The 12,219-nt window shown below is 45.8% G+C and overlaps 1 protein-coding gene across 1 annotated transcript in view; it reads right to left on the reverse strand.

Moving 5' to 3' along the window:
• The window catches only part of LOC147701718 (neuronal pentraxin-2-like), a 118,081-nt gene extending 106,180 nt beyond the window's left edge, over positions 1-11,901 (reverse strand). The window contains exon 1 of the mRNA XM_086930349.1: positions 11,019-11,901. Within this exon, the coding sequence (XP_086786475.1) occupies positions 11,019-11,858 (840 nt within the window). The 5' untranslated portion in view covers positions 11,859-11,901. The remainder of the gene's footprint in view (positions 1-11,018) is intronic.
• Between the last annotated feature and the right edge of the window lie 318 nt (positions 11,902-12,219).

The raw sequence follows: 12,219 nt of genomic DNA on the forward strand, positions 1-12,219 counted from the left end.
ACCTAACCAAATCCTATGGAGATCAACAAATTATGGCGATGGCTTGATTCTGAACTAACAACAGTACTGAGACGACACTCCTAGCAGTATTGGATAATTTCAGATGTATAGCAGATCAGGGTAAAGCTGTTGCGCTGATATTATTGGACCTGTCGGCAGCTTTCGATACTGTTTCATACAATATTTTGCTAAAAACTCGATTTACCAAGGGCATCCACTCCAAAGCTCTGCAATGGCTCCACTCATTTCTGATCAACAGAACGCAAACCATAGAGCTGGGTACTTTCTCTTCCACTCCATCTACCATCAAATATGGTGCACTGCAGGGTGCATCGCTGAGCCCCACTGTGTTTAACATTTATGTGTCCTCTTTGGCAGGGATATGTGGAAAGTAGGGCAACAGCATAAGCTCCTATGCAGAGGATACCCAGCTGATGGTTGCCTTAGATGGACAAGAGGACTCTAGGACTAGACTTATTCGCTGCCTTACGGAAGTGGCAGCTTGGATGTTGGACCATTGTCTGAAATTAAATGCAGACAAGTAGGAAATTCTATTGTTTGGGGTGCTCATCAAGTCTGGAATACAACTTGTTGGCCTTCTACCTTGGGTAAACCTACGGCTCCCAAACAGGTGGCAAAAAATCTGGGAATTCTCGTGGATAACACGCTTACCATGCAGAATCATGTACATGTACTCTGCGGGGAAAGCTTTGCTATCCTAAAAATGCTAAAGAGAGCATTCCAGTGGATTCCACTGGAATGTGGAAATACCCTGGTTCAGGCATTGCTCATTATCAGGCTGGATTATGGGAATGCTGTTTTTGTTGGTATGGCGGACTACCTATTCTCCCGACTCCAGCTAGTCCAAAATGCAGCGGCTAAAGTGGTATGCAATGTGAAGAAGTATAGCTCTGCTTCGGAATGCATGAATACCCTACACTGGCTCCCTATGAGACAGAGGGCCATGTTTAAATTATTGTGCCATAGACACAAGGCCCTGCATCTTGCCAGACCGAAAATTCTCCAAGGCAGAGTGAAGTTTTATCTTTCCAATCGGAATCTGCGATCATGCCATCTGGCCAAGGCAACCTTTAACCGTATTAAATAGTCTAGACTAGGGGGTCTCTCTTTTTCGTATTTGGGGGAAAAATACTGGAACGAACTCCCAGTAGAACTTCGACTTATCAATTGCCACAAGCTATTCAGGAAAAAGCTGGACACATTTCCTAAAGCCTGATAAGTTATAGAATTTCCCCACAATCTGTATCCTTCATTTGTAATGGGCCGTCCGTTAGCGCCTGATATCCATTCGGATGAATGTCGCACTTTATAAATAAATAAATAAATAAATGAGCCCAGATGGATTCTAATACCTAGGCATTTATGTCACCTCAGACCCAAAGGACTTCCTCAAACGAAACCTGGGTCCATAGCTTGAATAACTCAAAACAGATGTGTCACACTGGGAGTCCTTGCCAATGACAATAGTAGGTAGAGCGGCCCTCCACAAAATGATGGCCTCCCCACAACTGCTTTACTTTATGCAGAACACACCTGACAAGATTACGCAGGCAGTCTTTAAAGGTATTGACTAAGCAGTTTGTAGATTACTCTGGAAAGACGGTGCTCAGAGAATTGCCCTAGCCAAGTTACAAAATTGGATATATGACGGGAACTGGCGGTCCCAGAAATATATTTGGGCATCGCAATTGCTTGTAATTAATGAGTGGGCCTTGTTGGACGTGGCCCTTTTTGCAGGGTCATCCCTAAACTTTTTGCCTCCCTTCTAAATTTTTCTGACCTGTTGTTGGCTATTTTATGACTCTGGGCACTTTACCACTGCTGATCAGTGCTAAAGGGCATATGCTCTCCCTACTGTAAATTAATGTATGTATTGATTAGTGGTTCCATGATTTGATATTTGGTTTACTTGTCGGACCCTAGTACAGTGCACTGAGTGTGCCCAGGGGTGTGTAAATGCAAATGCTGCTAGTGGGATTGCAGCACTGGTTGTGCCAAGCACAGAAGCGGCCTTGTAAAATGTGTCTAAGGTCTGCCATTGCAGAGCCTGCGTGCAGTGTCATGCTGACTGGGCAAGTGCACCCACTTGCCAGTCCCTAAACCTTCACTTGATTTCATATTAGTCACCCCTTTGGTAGGCCCGAGGGCAGAGTGCATTGTAAGTACAAGGTAGGACAAGCCCTGATGTGTGTGGCATGTCCTAATAGTGAATTACAGCCATTTTAGTGTTTCACTATTGCAAGGCTACCTGTTCTCCAAAGGCCAGAATGGGCTGTTAGATTATTACATGTTTATAATCCTAACAGACTCGGAGGACATGGTAGAAATTCGAGTTTAGTATGCCTGGAATCAGAATAATAAAATACATATTTTAGTGAAGTTTATTTTAATATTCTGTGTTTACAAATACCACTTTTAGAAAGTAGGTATTTGCTTTCCTAACCATTTAAGCCTGCCTCTGCTAGGTTGTGTATTCCTTTGTCTGGGTTTGTGAGTGACAGGGCTGGGGGATTCCAAGAGAAAGGTTGGGGCAGCCCGGTGGTGAATAGAGAGATCTGCATCTAGATGGGAGGGAGGGGTTGCACCTGGGACCTGAATAGGGCTGGGCCTTCCCTCTACAATGCCGGCTCCACCCCCTGTGGTGCGTCTGATGTCTCTGCCCTACACACTGAAAGAAGAGAAGGAAGACTGTCAACAAAGTGCTCCAGGACTGCACTTGCCTTCCACAATGCTGGCTCCACCTCCTGTGGGGCGTCTGATGTGCCTGCCCTGCGCTGTGAAAGGAAAGGAGAAGTCTGGTAAACAGAGTGCTTCAGAACTGTCTTGAACTGGGCACAGGCCTCTCTCCCCTCAGAGAACAAAGGATTTTGGGGTATAAGTATTGGGACCCTGATCCCAAGAAATTAGATCACTTCTGGACTTGCAAGAAGAAACCTCTGCTGAGGAGAAGAAACTGAGGAGAGACTATTCCCAAGCTGAAGTGCTGCTTGGAGGATTGGCCTGCAGTGGTTGCCTGACTGCCAAAGAGAGGAGAAAGAACTTTGTGGACTTGTCTGTCAACTTGTGCAAAGATCTCCAAGGGCTTGGAAGATAGCTTGCCCCATGACCGAAGGCCCAGGACCAGTGGACTTCACCAGCCTTTGTGAATTGCTGCTAGAAACAAGTGGCTACAGAGGCAGGGAGCTGTGACTGACTCTAAAGACCGGCCCGGTGTCCTGTAGGCACCGCACCAAGCAACATCCGCCTCGAACAATGCAAGCTCTGCGTTCACCGACTCCGTCAACGAGCTGTAGCCTGCACCGCGACTGGAAGGACACCGCGACGTGCAACGCCTTGCTACACCGAATCGTACTGGTCTGACCAACGCGGTCACTGCTGCTGACTTCGAGTCCTGTGACCGCACCGGAGTTGGGCACCACCTCGCACGCTTTGCGACGCACCACCCGGCTCGCACCGCTATCCGGACCGATCAACGCCAGCTCCCGAACTCCGGCTCATTTGCCGCACCGCAAGCTGCAAGCACCGCATCGAAGCGCCGTCTCGCCCTGCAACGCAAGCCTTGGATCCACCGACTCTGTCAACGAGCCGCTGCCTCCACCGCATCGAGGGACAACGCGTCCTGCAACGCTTCCTTTCTGCACCGTGACGATCACCGGAACCGGCTCGCAAATCCGTGCCGGCCTCCCCAAGTAAAAGGTACTGTGACTGAGTCTGTCGATCATTTTAGTGGGCCCGTACCGACACGGGCTGCTGGATTTGCTAGACTCTTTTATTTTTAACAACGCTGTAACCCGTCCGGGCTACCTACTCACACAGAACTTTGATTTAAGCCTTCTTAACAAGAACTCTTGAAAGCTAATAGTATGGTGGATTCTTTTTGTCGTTTATTGGTCTTGTGGTAACTCTATATAAAGTACAACTTATATTTGATATAAAACCTGTGTGGTGTCCATTTGTAGTGTTGTCACTGGGTTACTGTATGTGGTCATAAATGCTTAACTTACATCGCCTCTGAAATAAGCCTTGACTGCTTGCGCCACGCCACCTAGAGGGTGAGCAGGGTTTTTTTTGAGAGTGTAATCCCCCTTACTCTGACTGAGGAGAGGGTCCCTACTTGTCACAAGTACCTACCTGTGACAACTAGAGACCCCCAATTCTAACAGGCCTTCATGGATCAACAGGATCCTGCTTACAGAGTGGATAGAGGGTCCATGGGCCCGGGAGGTTATGAGAGTCTACTGCATGCAAAAAAGGAAAGAAACGACCAGTCCCAGCACACACAGGTGGTAATAGACGTGTGGCATAAAACTAACAAGTTTCTGGGTTGTAAAGGGAAATTGATAGTCCAGACACCATTATGGTATAGCGCACTTTTTCCAGAGGGGGAGGGCTACAAGGATTCCAAAGATGGAGACTCATTGGTATAGTGCACCTGGGAGACGTCTGGAGAAATCAGACTTATATAACGTTTACTGACTTACAAAAATAATCTAACTTGGCAGAGTCAGAATGTTTCCAACATACCCAGCTGTCACATGCGTTGCACTGTCACTTGCCAGCAAGCGAGCAATTGCCTGGTACCTCGCCAGTGGAGGACCGAACACTGACAGAACAACTGACAAAAAAAGGAATACTACTAATCTATAAGAAGCAAATAAATAACTCCCCCAACCTACTAGGCCCCCTGAGATTGGCATAGGAGGACGATCTGGGAGAGACACTGGATGATGAAGATTGGATGGAGGCCCTCCAGGTCCCCCGAGAGCTATCCATCACAGTGCAATTTAGACTGGTACAACTTAGAATACATAATCAAAAAAACAATTCCCTTTGTACATGTTTGGAGAAACCGATAAAAAGTCATACACCATTCATACAAACATACCAGAGAGTACTGACCGTTCACAAAAAGCCAATACATGAATGTTTATTCTGTAAAAATCAGTTAAAAAGCCATATAAAAAGTACCTATAATAAAAACATGGTTTACTTCAAGGCACAATAACCCTCCGAATAGAGAGCAACATCAAGATTTCACATAAATCATACACATTATTGCAAAAGTCACAATAACTAAACATGAGAGAGTATCATAGACATTAGTTTTTTGTCATTGTTACACACTATTCAAAGAAAAATGAATTGGTCAAACCACTATTTTGTACAGTTTCTTGTTTGGCCAAGATGGGGTTGAATTAGTGCTTTTGTTGAATCAGCGCGATGAGTTTCGATGGGTTAAAATGATCTGACCACCTTCTTCAGGAAAAAGTCTTGGGGGCTGATTACGATGGCGGGCTGACTTGAGTCCACCTGCTATTGCAGTGGGGATTGGGACCACCTGCCAGTCATTTGGCTGTCCTGCACTTCAAATTAGGATGCAACCGCCACCATGGCAGTCGCATCTTGCACTTTAACATTGCGGTGGGTGCTGCTGGCTGCAGCACCCGCCACAATGCCAAAAATGCATGTTGTGCATTTCACTGCACTACGTTGCAGGCACCACGCAGTGCACCAACACCTCCCCCAACACTAGAGGGGCCTTCAACAGGCCCCCAAAACCCATCCCGCCAGCCTTTCCATGGCTTTTTCACCGCCATGGAAAGGATGGCTACAGGCGGCATCGTAATTTGGCAGATGGTGCCTGCTAGGCACCGCTAACATTTTGCACATCATGACCACTCCGCCAGGCAATCAGAACAATTTCCTGTGGTGGTCTGTGGCGGGCGGGCTTTGCACCCACCAAGGCCACGGTCCGGAACACCCCCCCCCCTCACCCCCCCCCCCCCCCACCATCATAATTCGGCCGGAGGAGAATCATCGTTCAATGGGGAGGGCTCGCCACTGCACAGCTGGCGGTGGCGGGCCTTATGCCATCATAATCAGCCCCTTGGTGTCTCCCACAACTCAAGATCAGAATAGGTGTTGTATTGTCATTCAGTGATTACTCTTGGGAACTGGCTCCTCAAGATCAAATGCCACCCATCTGTTTATAGGAAATTCCCATAAAACGTAAGGCTCTCTCGGTAAGCCTTAAATGAAATGTAGTCTTAATATATTCAATATTCTCTGTCACTCGAGTTCTGGGATTGAACAATCTCCAAATTATTGATCCTCCTTGCTGTTGTTACATATATAGACTTCTTCAAGTTAAAATCAGTTCCGGGGCATATCTGGCCTCCAGCCTCACTTTGGTCGTCTTTCGTTGGTCAGAGGAAAGAAGAGTTCTACCTGTGGTATAGAATGTGATGTTTTGATTGAGGTACTCTGGTTCAGTCCCATATAGGGCTTTCTGGGTTACAAGCAAGGTCTTGAAGATTACTCTTTTCCTTACTGGGAGCCAATAAAGGTTCCTCAGACGATGGGACACATGCACATTCTAGGGAAGATCAGAGATGGTAAGGGCTGCTGCATTCTAGACAAGCTGAAGTCTGTCCAGCAGATAACTAGGCATGCCAAGATAGAGACCATTCACATGATCCAACCGGGTTATAATCAGGGCTTGAGTCACATGTTGTTGACAGAAAACATAAAAATTTCTGCAAGACACGTAACAGGAAAAAGCAGGTGCTTACCACCGCATTGACTTGGGCGCGGAAGAGCAACTGGTTGTCCATTAAGAACACCAGAATTTTCACTGCGGAGTTGTTGTTCACCATGGGGGCTGGAGTGAGGCTAGATTGGTCGTGAGCTCCTCACTGACAGAGAGATTTCTAGATTGCAGCTGTTGTACCTTACTGGAACCAAATTTGGATAACATTACTGTGCCATTGGATATGAAACTCTATTTCAAATTCAGAGTTGGCATGCTGCCACTGAAAATCTTTACCAGTTAATGGTCTTTACATGAGGGTGTTTTGTGCCCCGCCTGTAATAGCCCTACAGAATCTAAGACACGTTCTGTTTGCCTGACTAGGCTATGGTGGCCTCACCAGAAATGGATTAAACAGCTTAGCAGGCAAATGGGGATAAAAGGCCAGCCCCGAAACCATTCTGTGCATGTTTTGTTACTAAGTTCTTGGGTCGGATGTGTTTATTAAGAACTAGAATGTGTGCTACATAGTTCAACGGGGGATAATCCAGATTTTGCTAACACTATTTGACTGGGTCCCGAAACATTGTCCACCCGATAGTTTTTTGGGGGAAGCCACATGCCCTTATAATCCCCACAGCAGCACAATTCTAACTTTGATTTACCAACTAACAAACCATGCAAGTACACTGACAGCATAGTTTGGTAGGATACATTTTTTAAGGTATGTAATTTGCATTATTATTGTTGATGTGGTGCTTAACCTACATTTTGGCTAGCCCTTTCAACGATTAACATTTATTGTTTCAATGTTATTGTTATATTGGATTTTATTTTTCAATACATTGCTTTTATGGTCTACCTCTGGACTTATTTCACAAAATTATTATTCGAGCATTAATTGTGGGAACTTGTTTGAGGCGCCAACGTAGATACCCTTGCACCATGGTGCAAGGGTGCCTGTGTTGTCTGCAGGATTGTTTTTATGCAGGAAGTGGCACCTTCCTGCCCCAAAAACAATCCTAAGAGGCATATTCCTCTATGTGTCGTGCAGAATGTAGCACGCATAGAAAGAAGAAGTAACGAGGAGAAATAAAGATATTACGTGTCCCCTGAGAAGGCATTTTTGGTGCATTCCCAGGTCTACCACTTATGGTAAAACTGGCAATGAATCAAATACCAGGGGAGTTGCGCGGGGACAAACATGCAATGCCCAGAGTAACGCAACGCAGTGATTTGCGCGGATATATGTTAGTTAGTATTTATGTGACCATTCAGGGCCACACAAGGTGACCCTGCGTGGCTTTGTAAATCGCATTCAGTACTTGTAGTCGTGAGTGGTGTTTAAAGCCACTCACGACAAACGGCCAGCATTCTTTAAACAGAATTTGCGGCCTTACGTTCCTGCCCGCCAGCTTCGCTCAGCACGCTCTCATAACCGGGTAGTTCCCAGGTTTAAAAAGTGCGCCTGGGGTGGCAGGAGTTTTCTGGCAAGCATGACCAGACTTTGAAATACTCTGCCAGTGTGGCTTAAGGAAGAAACCCACCTGTTGCTATTCAGGAAGGCATTAAAGACGTGGCTTTTCACTCTTTGAGGCTGTATTTACTGCATGTCTTGTGCTGAGCTAGCGCCATGATACCCTCAGGCGAATGTTTTGGGCTTTATAAATTTCCTTTTCATTTCATTCATTCATTTCATTTCATTTCATTGTATTGCAATTGTACGACTTTTCGTGGTGCAAGAGCGACGCAACTCCCCTCATAAATATGCCCATTAATGTAGCAGTACCAACACTTCTCAGCAGGTTAGGCATACATACAATGAAAGGCACAGTGCCAGCTATTCTAGGAGAGGAACCATACTGGGACACACAACAGATTTGACAATTTTTAATGGCATACTGATAAACACCGCCGGCCTGCCATCTTTTTTATTGGAAGCGTGCAGAGATACTCAGCAGATCTGACAGACTTTTAGGCTGACAGTGCCAGCAATTCTCAACAGGGCCTCCATATATTTAATGAGAGGCACAGTGCCAGCTCTTCGCAACAGGCCAGCCATACTTCTAATGGAACCACACTGGAAAACTGCAGATTTACCAGGCTTTTGATGCGACAATACTAGCCCCTGCAAGTAGGAAGAGGTTTTCTCTAAGGCAGTGAGTACCAGCAAATCTCTTTTGTTCCCCTTTTCTAACAAAGCCTCTAACGAGCGTGCGAATGTTTTGCGAGGACTGAAAAGTTATCACCAAAACTAAACAAAGGAAGGAATGGACAAACCATCACTTCCTAAAAAAAACACAGCTTAATTTCCAACGAAAACAAAATTCTTGCACAGCCTTTCCTTTCTCACTTGATAACTGCTTCAAGTCCAGATCCAACAAGGCAATCTCATTGATGTGAATAACATTCGCATAAGAACTTTTTGAGGAGGAGGAATAAACGCATTCAAAGTTAAAAATCTGGGATTTTGTGCAGCGTTTACAACCTCACAGGCCAATTTCGAGGTGCGCCCAATTTTTACACATAATGAAAAGGGGTTTGGTCAGGGTCACACAATTCACTTCAAACGTGGAAACTGAGATTAGAGGGCAGTTTATTTGGTTCCTCTTCTTTTTCAGTTTTGCCACATTTTTACATGCTGCAATAGTACTGGAAACTGGTGTGGCGAGTTTTCTCTTGTAAAGCTGCCATATCAATTTATGACATTCTTAAATTATTAAGGGCCACATGCATCAAAGTCAGGATTTGCGAATCCTAAATAGCGAATTTAAAGAAATCGCTAGTTAGGATTCGCAAATCCCTATAGGAATCGCAAAAAATTGCGATTCCTACAAATTTCTCAATTGCGACTCGCAAATTGTGAATCGCAATTAAGGGATTGCTTCACATTCATTCCTATGGGCCTAGAGACCCATAGGAATGAATGGGAATTGCATGCGCAATTTCCGAATACCAAATAATTCTTGCAAATTGTGCATGTGATTTCAAGGGTGCAGGGGTGTCAAAAGGACACCCTGTTGCACCCCTGAAATAGAGATGCTACCACATGTTGCCCACATACATGCCTCAAGGGCATGTGTGTAACATGAAACTTTGAAAAATGCACATTAGAGCATTTTTCAAAGTTTTTGTAAATTACCATCAAGTTCAAATTGATGGTAATTTGCGATCCCTAATTGGAAATTCGCAATTTGGAATTGCATCATGCATTGCATTTAGGGAATCACAATGGTAAATCCCTATCTGTGATTGGCGCTAAAGCATGGAATAAACTACCTCAATCCCTCCGTGCAGCCAATACAGAATTAAGCTTCAGGAAACAACTAAAAACATGGATCTACTCACTGCCAGACACAGTATGTAAAACCTTAATATGATCCTTTCCCAGTTTCTCGAACGGTCTAGACACGGTCATCTGCTAGATACAGGAAGTATCAGTGCCAAGATACTCCTCGGAGTGGTAATTATGCCAGTGTAATTTGTGTCTTTTTGGGAAGTCTGTATTATGTTTTTTTCTCGAAATGCCGAAATTACACCATTTCACCGGTACGTGCAATTATGTGCCATTTGCAGCGAAAATTTACAGCAAATGCGCAATTCATTAATTGTAAAAATGTTCTGCGAACACACAAGAACAACAAGACACGAGCAGCTGTTGTACACAGTGCTTTTGTTTGAATGTGTTCCCAGGCCAAAAATTGATGGGAGGACTCGTTTTGCTCTAAAATATAGTAAAAAAATGACTGATTTTCATTTCACATAATTACGTATAATTTTGCATAATTACTTGGAAGCAAGTTACGTTAATTTTGCACCCTCCCATAACCTATCAAGGGTGGATAGAATCTCCCCCTTTTGTCTCATATTCCATCAGGCTCATAGCCCTTATCTCCTACAGGTCATCTACATTCCTATGTGCTACCGGCGCTCTTAGTTAACAGTATTTGTTATCCTGTCTTGTATTTCTTTGGTAGACAGAGAGATATCAGATGTCATGACTTTGGATTGTGTATTACTACATCCCCTCTTCAAATAAACACATTTCAGGACTAAATTATGAATTATTAGTTACTGGGAGAAAATACACAATTCTGGCAGGATCTGTAGTAATATTGAATCAGTGGGAGTACCACATCCTCTCTCCGGACAAAATAAAGATGACAACATTTGGCAATGAAATCCTATGAAAATGTGGAGTAACACACATGCATTGTGTACTGAATGTAAAAGGGTTTCTTATGCAGAGCAACACAGCACGCATATTCAGTCTGTCTGTACAAGTGACACCACCACCACATGAACAGTGGAAAGAAACGGCCTTAGGCAGGAGGAGGTGTTAAGAAAGGATTCTGCGGGTGAATTTGAAAGAGTAGTGTACAGGACACACAGAAGAATCAGGGTCATTCTGTATAAACAACAAGGTTGCCAAGTTTTGAAGCTAGGAGAAGGGATAAGTAGACATTACCTGCATATGTTCCAAGCGCTCCTTCAAGGACTCCACCATTTTTTCCATCTGGAGCGGGTCAAGCGCTGCTTCCTTGGGAGTCTCTCCCATTGTGCTTTGGGTTTGGCTGACCTTGCGGTATGTGAGAGGCTGCTGCTGCTGGTCACGGTAATCGCGATGGCCAAAGGGGTGGTAGTCATAGTCCCGGCCATGTCCGCGGCTCTCTTCATACCCACCATGTTCCCGCTCGTGCCCGCCATGCTCCCTTTCATGCCCATGCTCCCACTCTGGTGAATACTCTCGCTCGTGCCCATGAATCTTCTCAAGGCCTCCATGTTCTCTCTCGTGCCTATAGTCCCTTTCATGGCCGCCATGCTCTCTTTCATGGCTACCATGCTCCCGGATATGTCCACGGCTCTCTTCATATCCGTGGCCTCGCTCGTGGCCTCCGTGCTCCCTCTCGTGAACCACATGGCTCTCCTCTTGCCCATTCTCAGCAGTGTGGCTGTGCGTTTCTTCCAGGCCCCTGATGCGGGGGTGGCCCTCACAGCGGGCCAGCTTGGCGGTCAACTCTCGGATGGTCTCTCTCTGGTCTAGGATGGTCTCCTTCTGGTGCACGACGGTCTCCCGCAGGAGCAGGATGGTCTCCTTTGGCTCGTCATGAGACCCCGTCCAGTGGACACTGCTGCCTCCGTTATGCCGCGAGGCCGCTGAGTGACAAATGGAATCAATTTCTAATGGCATTGGGCTGCAGATAAATTTTGGGAGGGTGTGCTCTCCCCAGCCCCCACGCACCAAGAACAGACACAGCTGCGTCACCAGGTGAAGAACCGCCATGTTGGAGGCCACGAGGGCAGCCATTGGGGCCTGTTTTGTTTCAGGCTGCGGCAGAGTTCCCTGTCTCCGTCTCTCCCTCGCCCGAGTCTTTTGCCCTTCCTCGAAGGGATGAGACTTTCAGGGGGATTTCAAAAGAAGATTTGCGGTGTTTGTTTCCTATTTATTTATTTATTTTTGCCGCCGCTCTCTTTAATTGGTAAATCCCCTCCCGATGCAGGTCAGCCTAATCTCAAGGCCGCTTTAGAATCTGGGCTAATTACTTTAATGATCAGGGAGAGCCCGGAGGGGGTGGGCTGAGCAACCCTCTCCAGCCGCGCAGCGCCCTACATTAAAGGCGGCCAAGGCAGATTTAAGAAGATACGTGAGCTAAGGAGCCACTCAGAGG

Source organism: Lissotriton vulgaris, chromosome 7, assembly GCF_964263255.1.
Source record: "Lissotriton vulgaris chromosome 7, aLisVul1.2, whole genome shotgun sequence".
Classification (NCBI taxonomy): Eukaryota; Metazoa; Chordata; class Amphibia; order Caudata; family Salamandridae; genus Lissotriton; species Lissotriton vulgaris.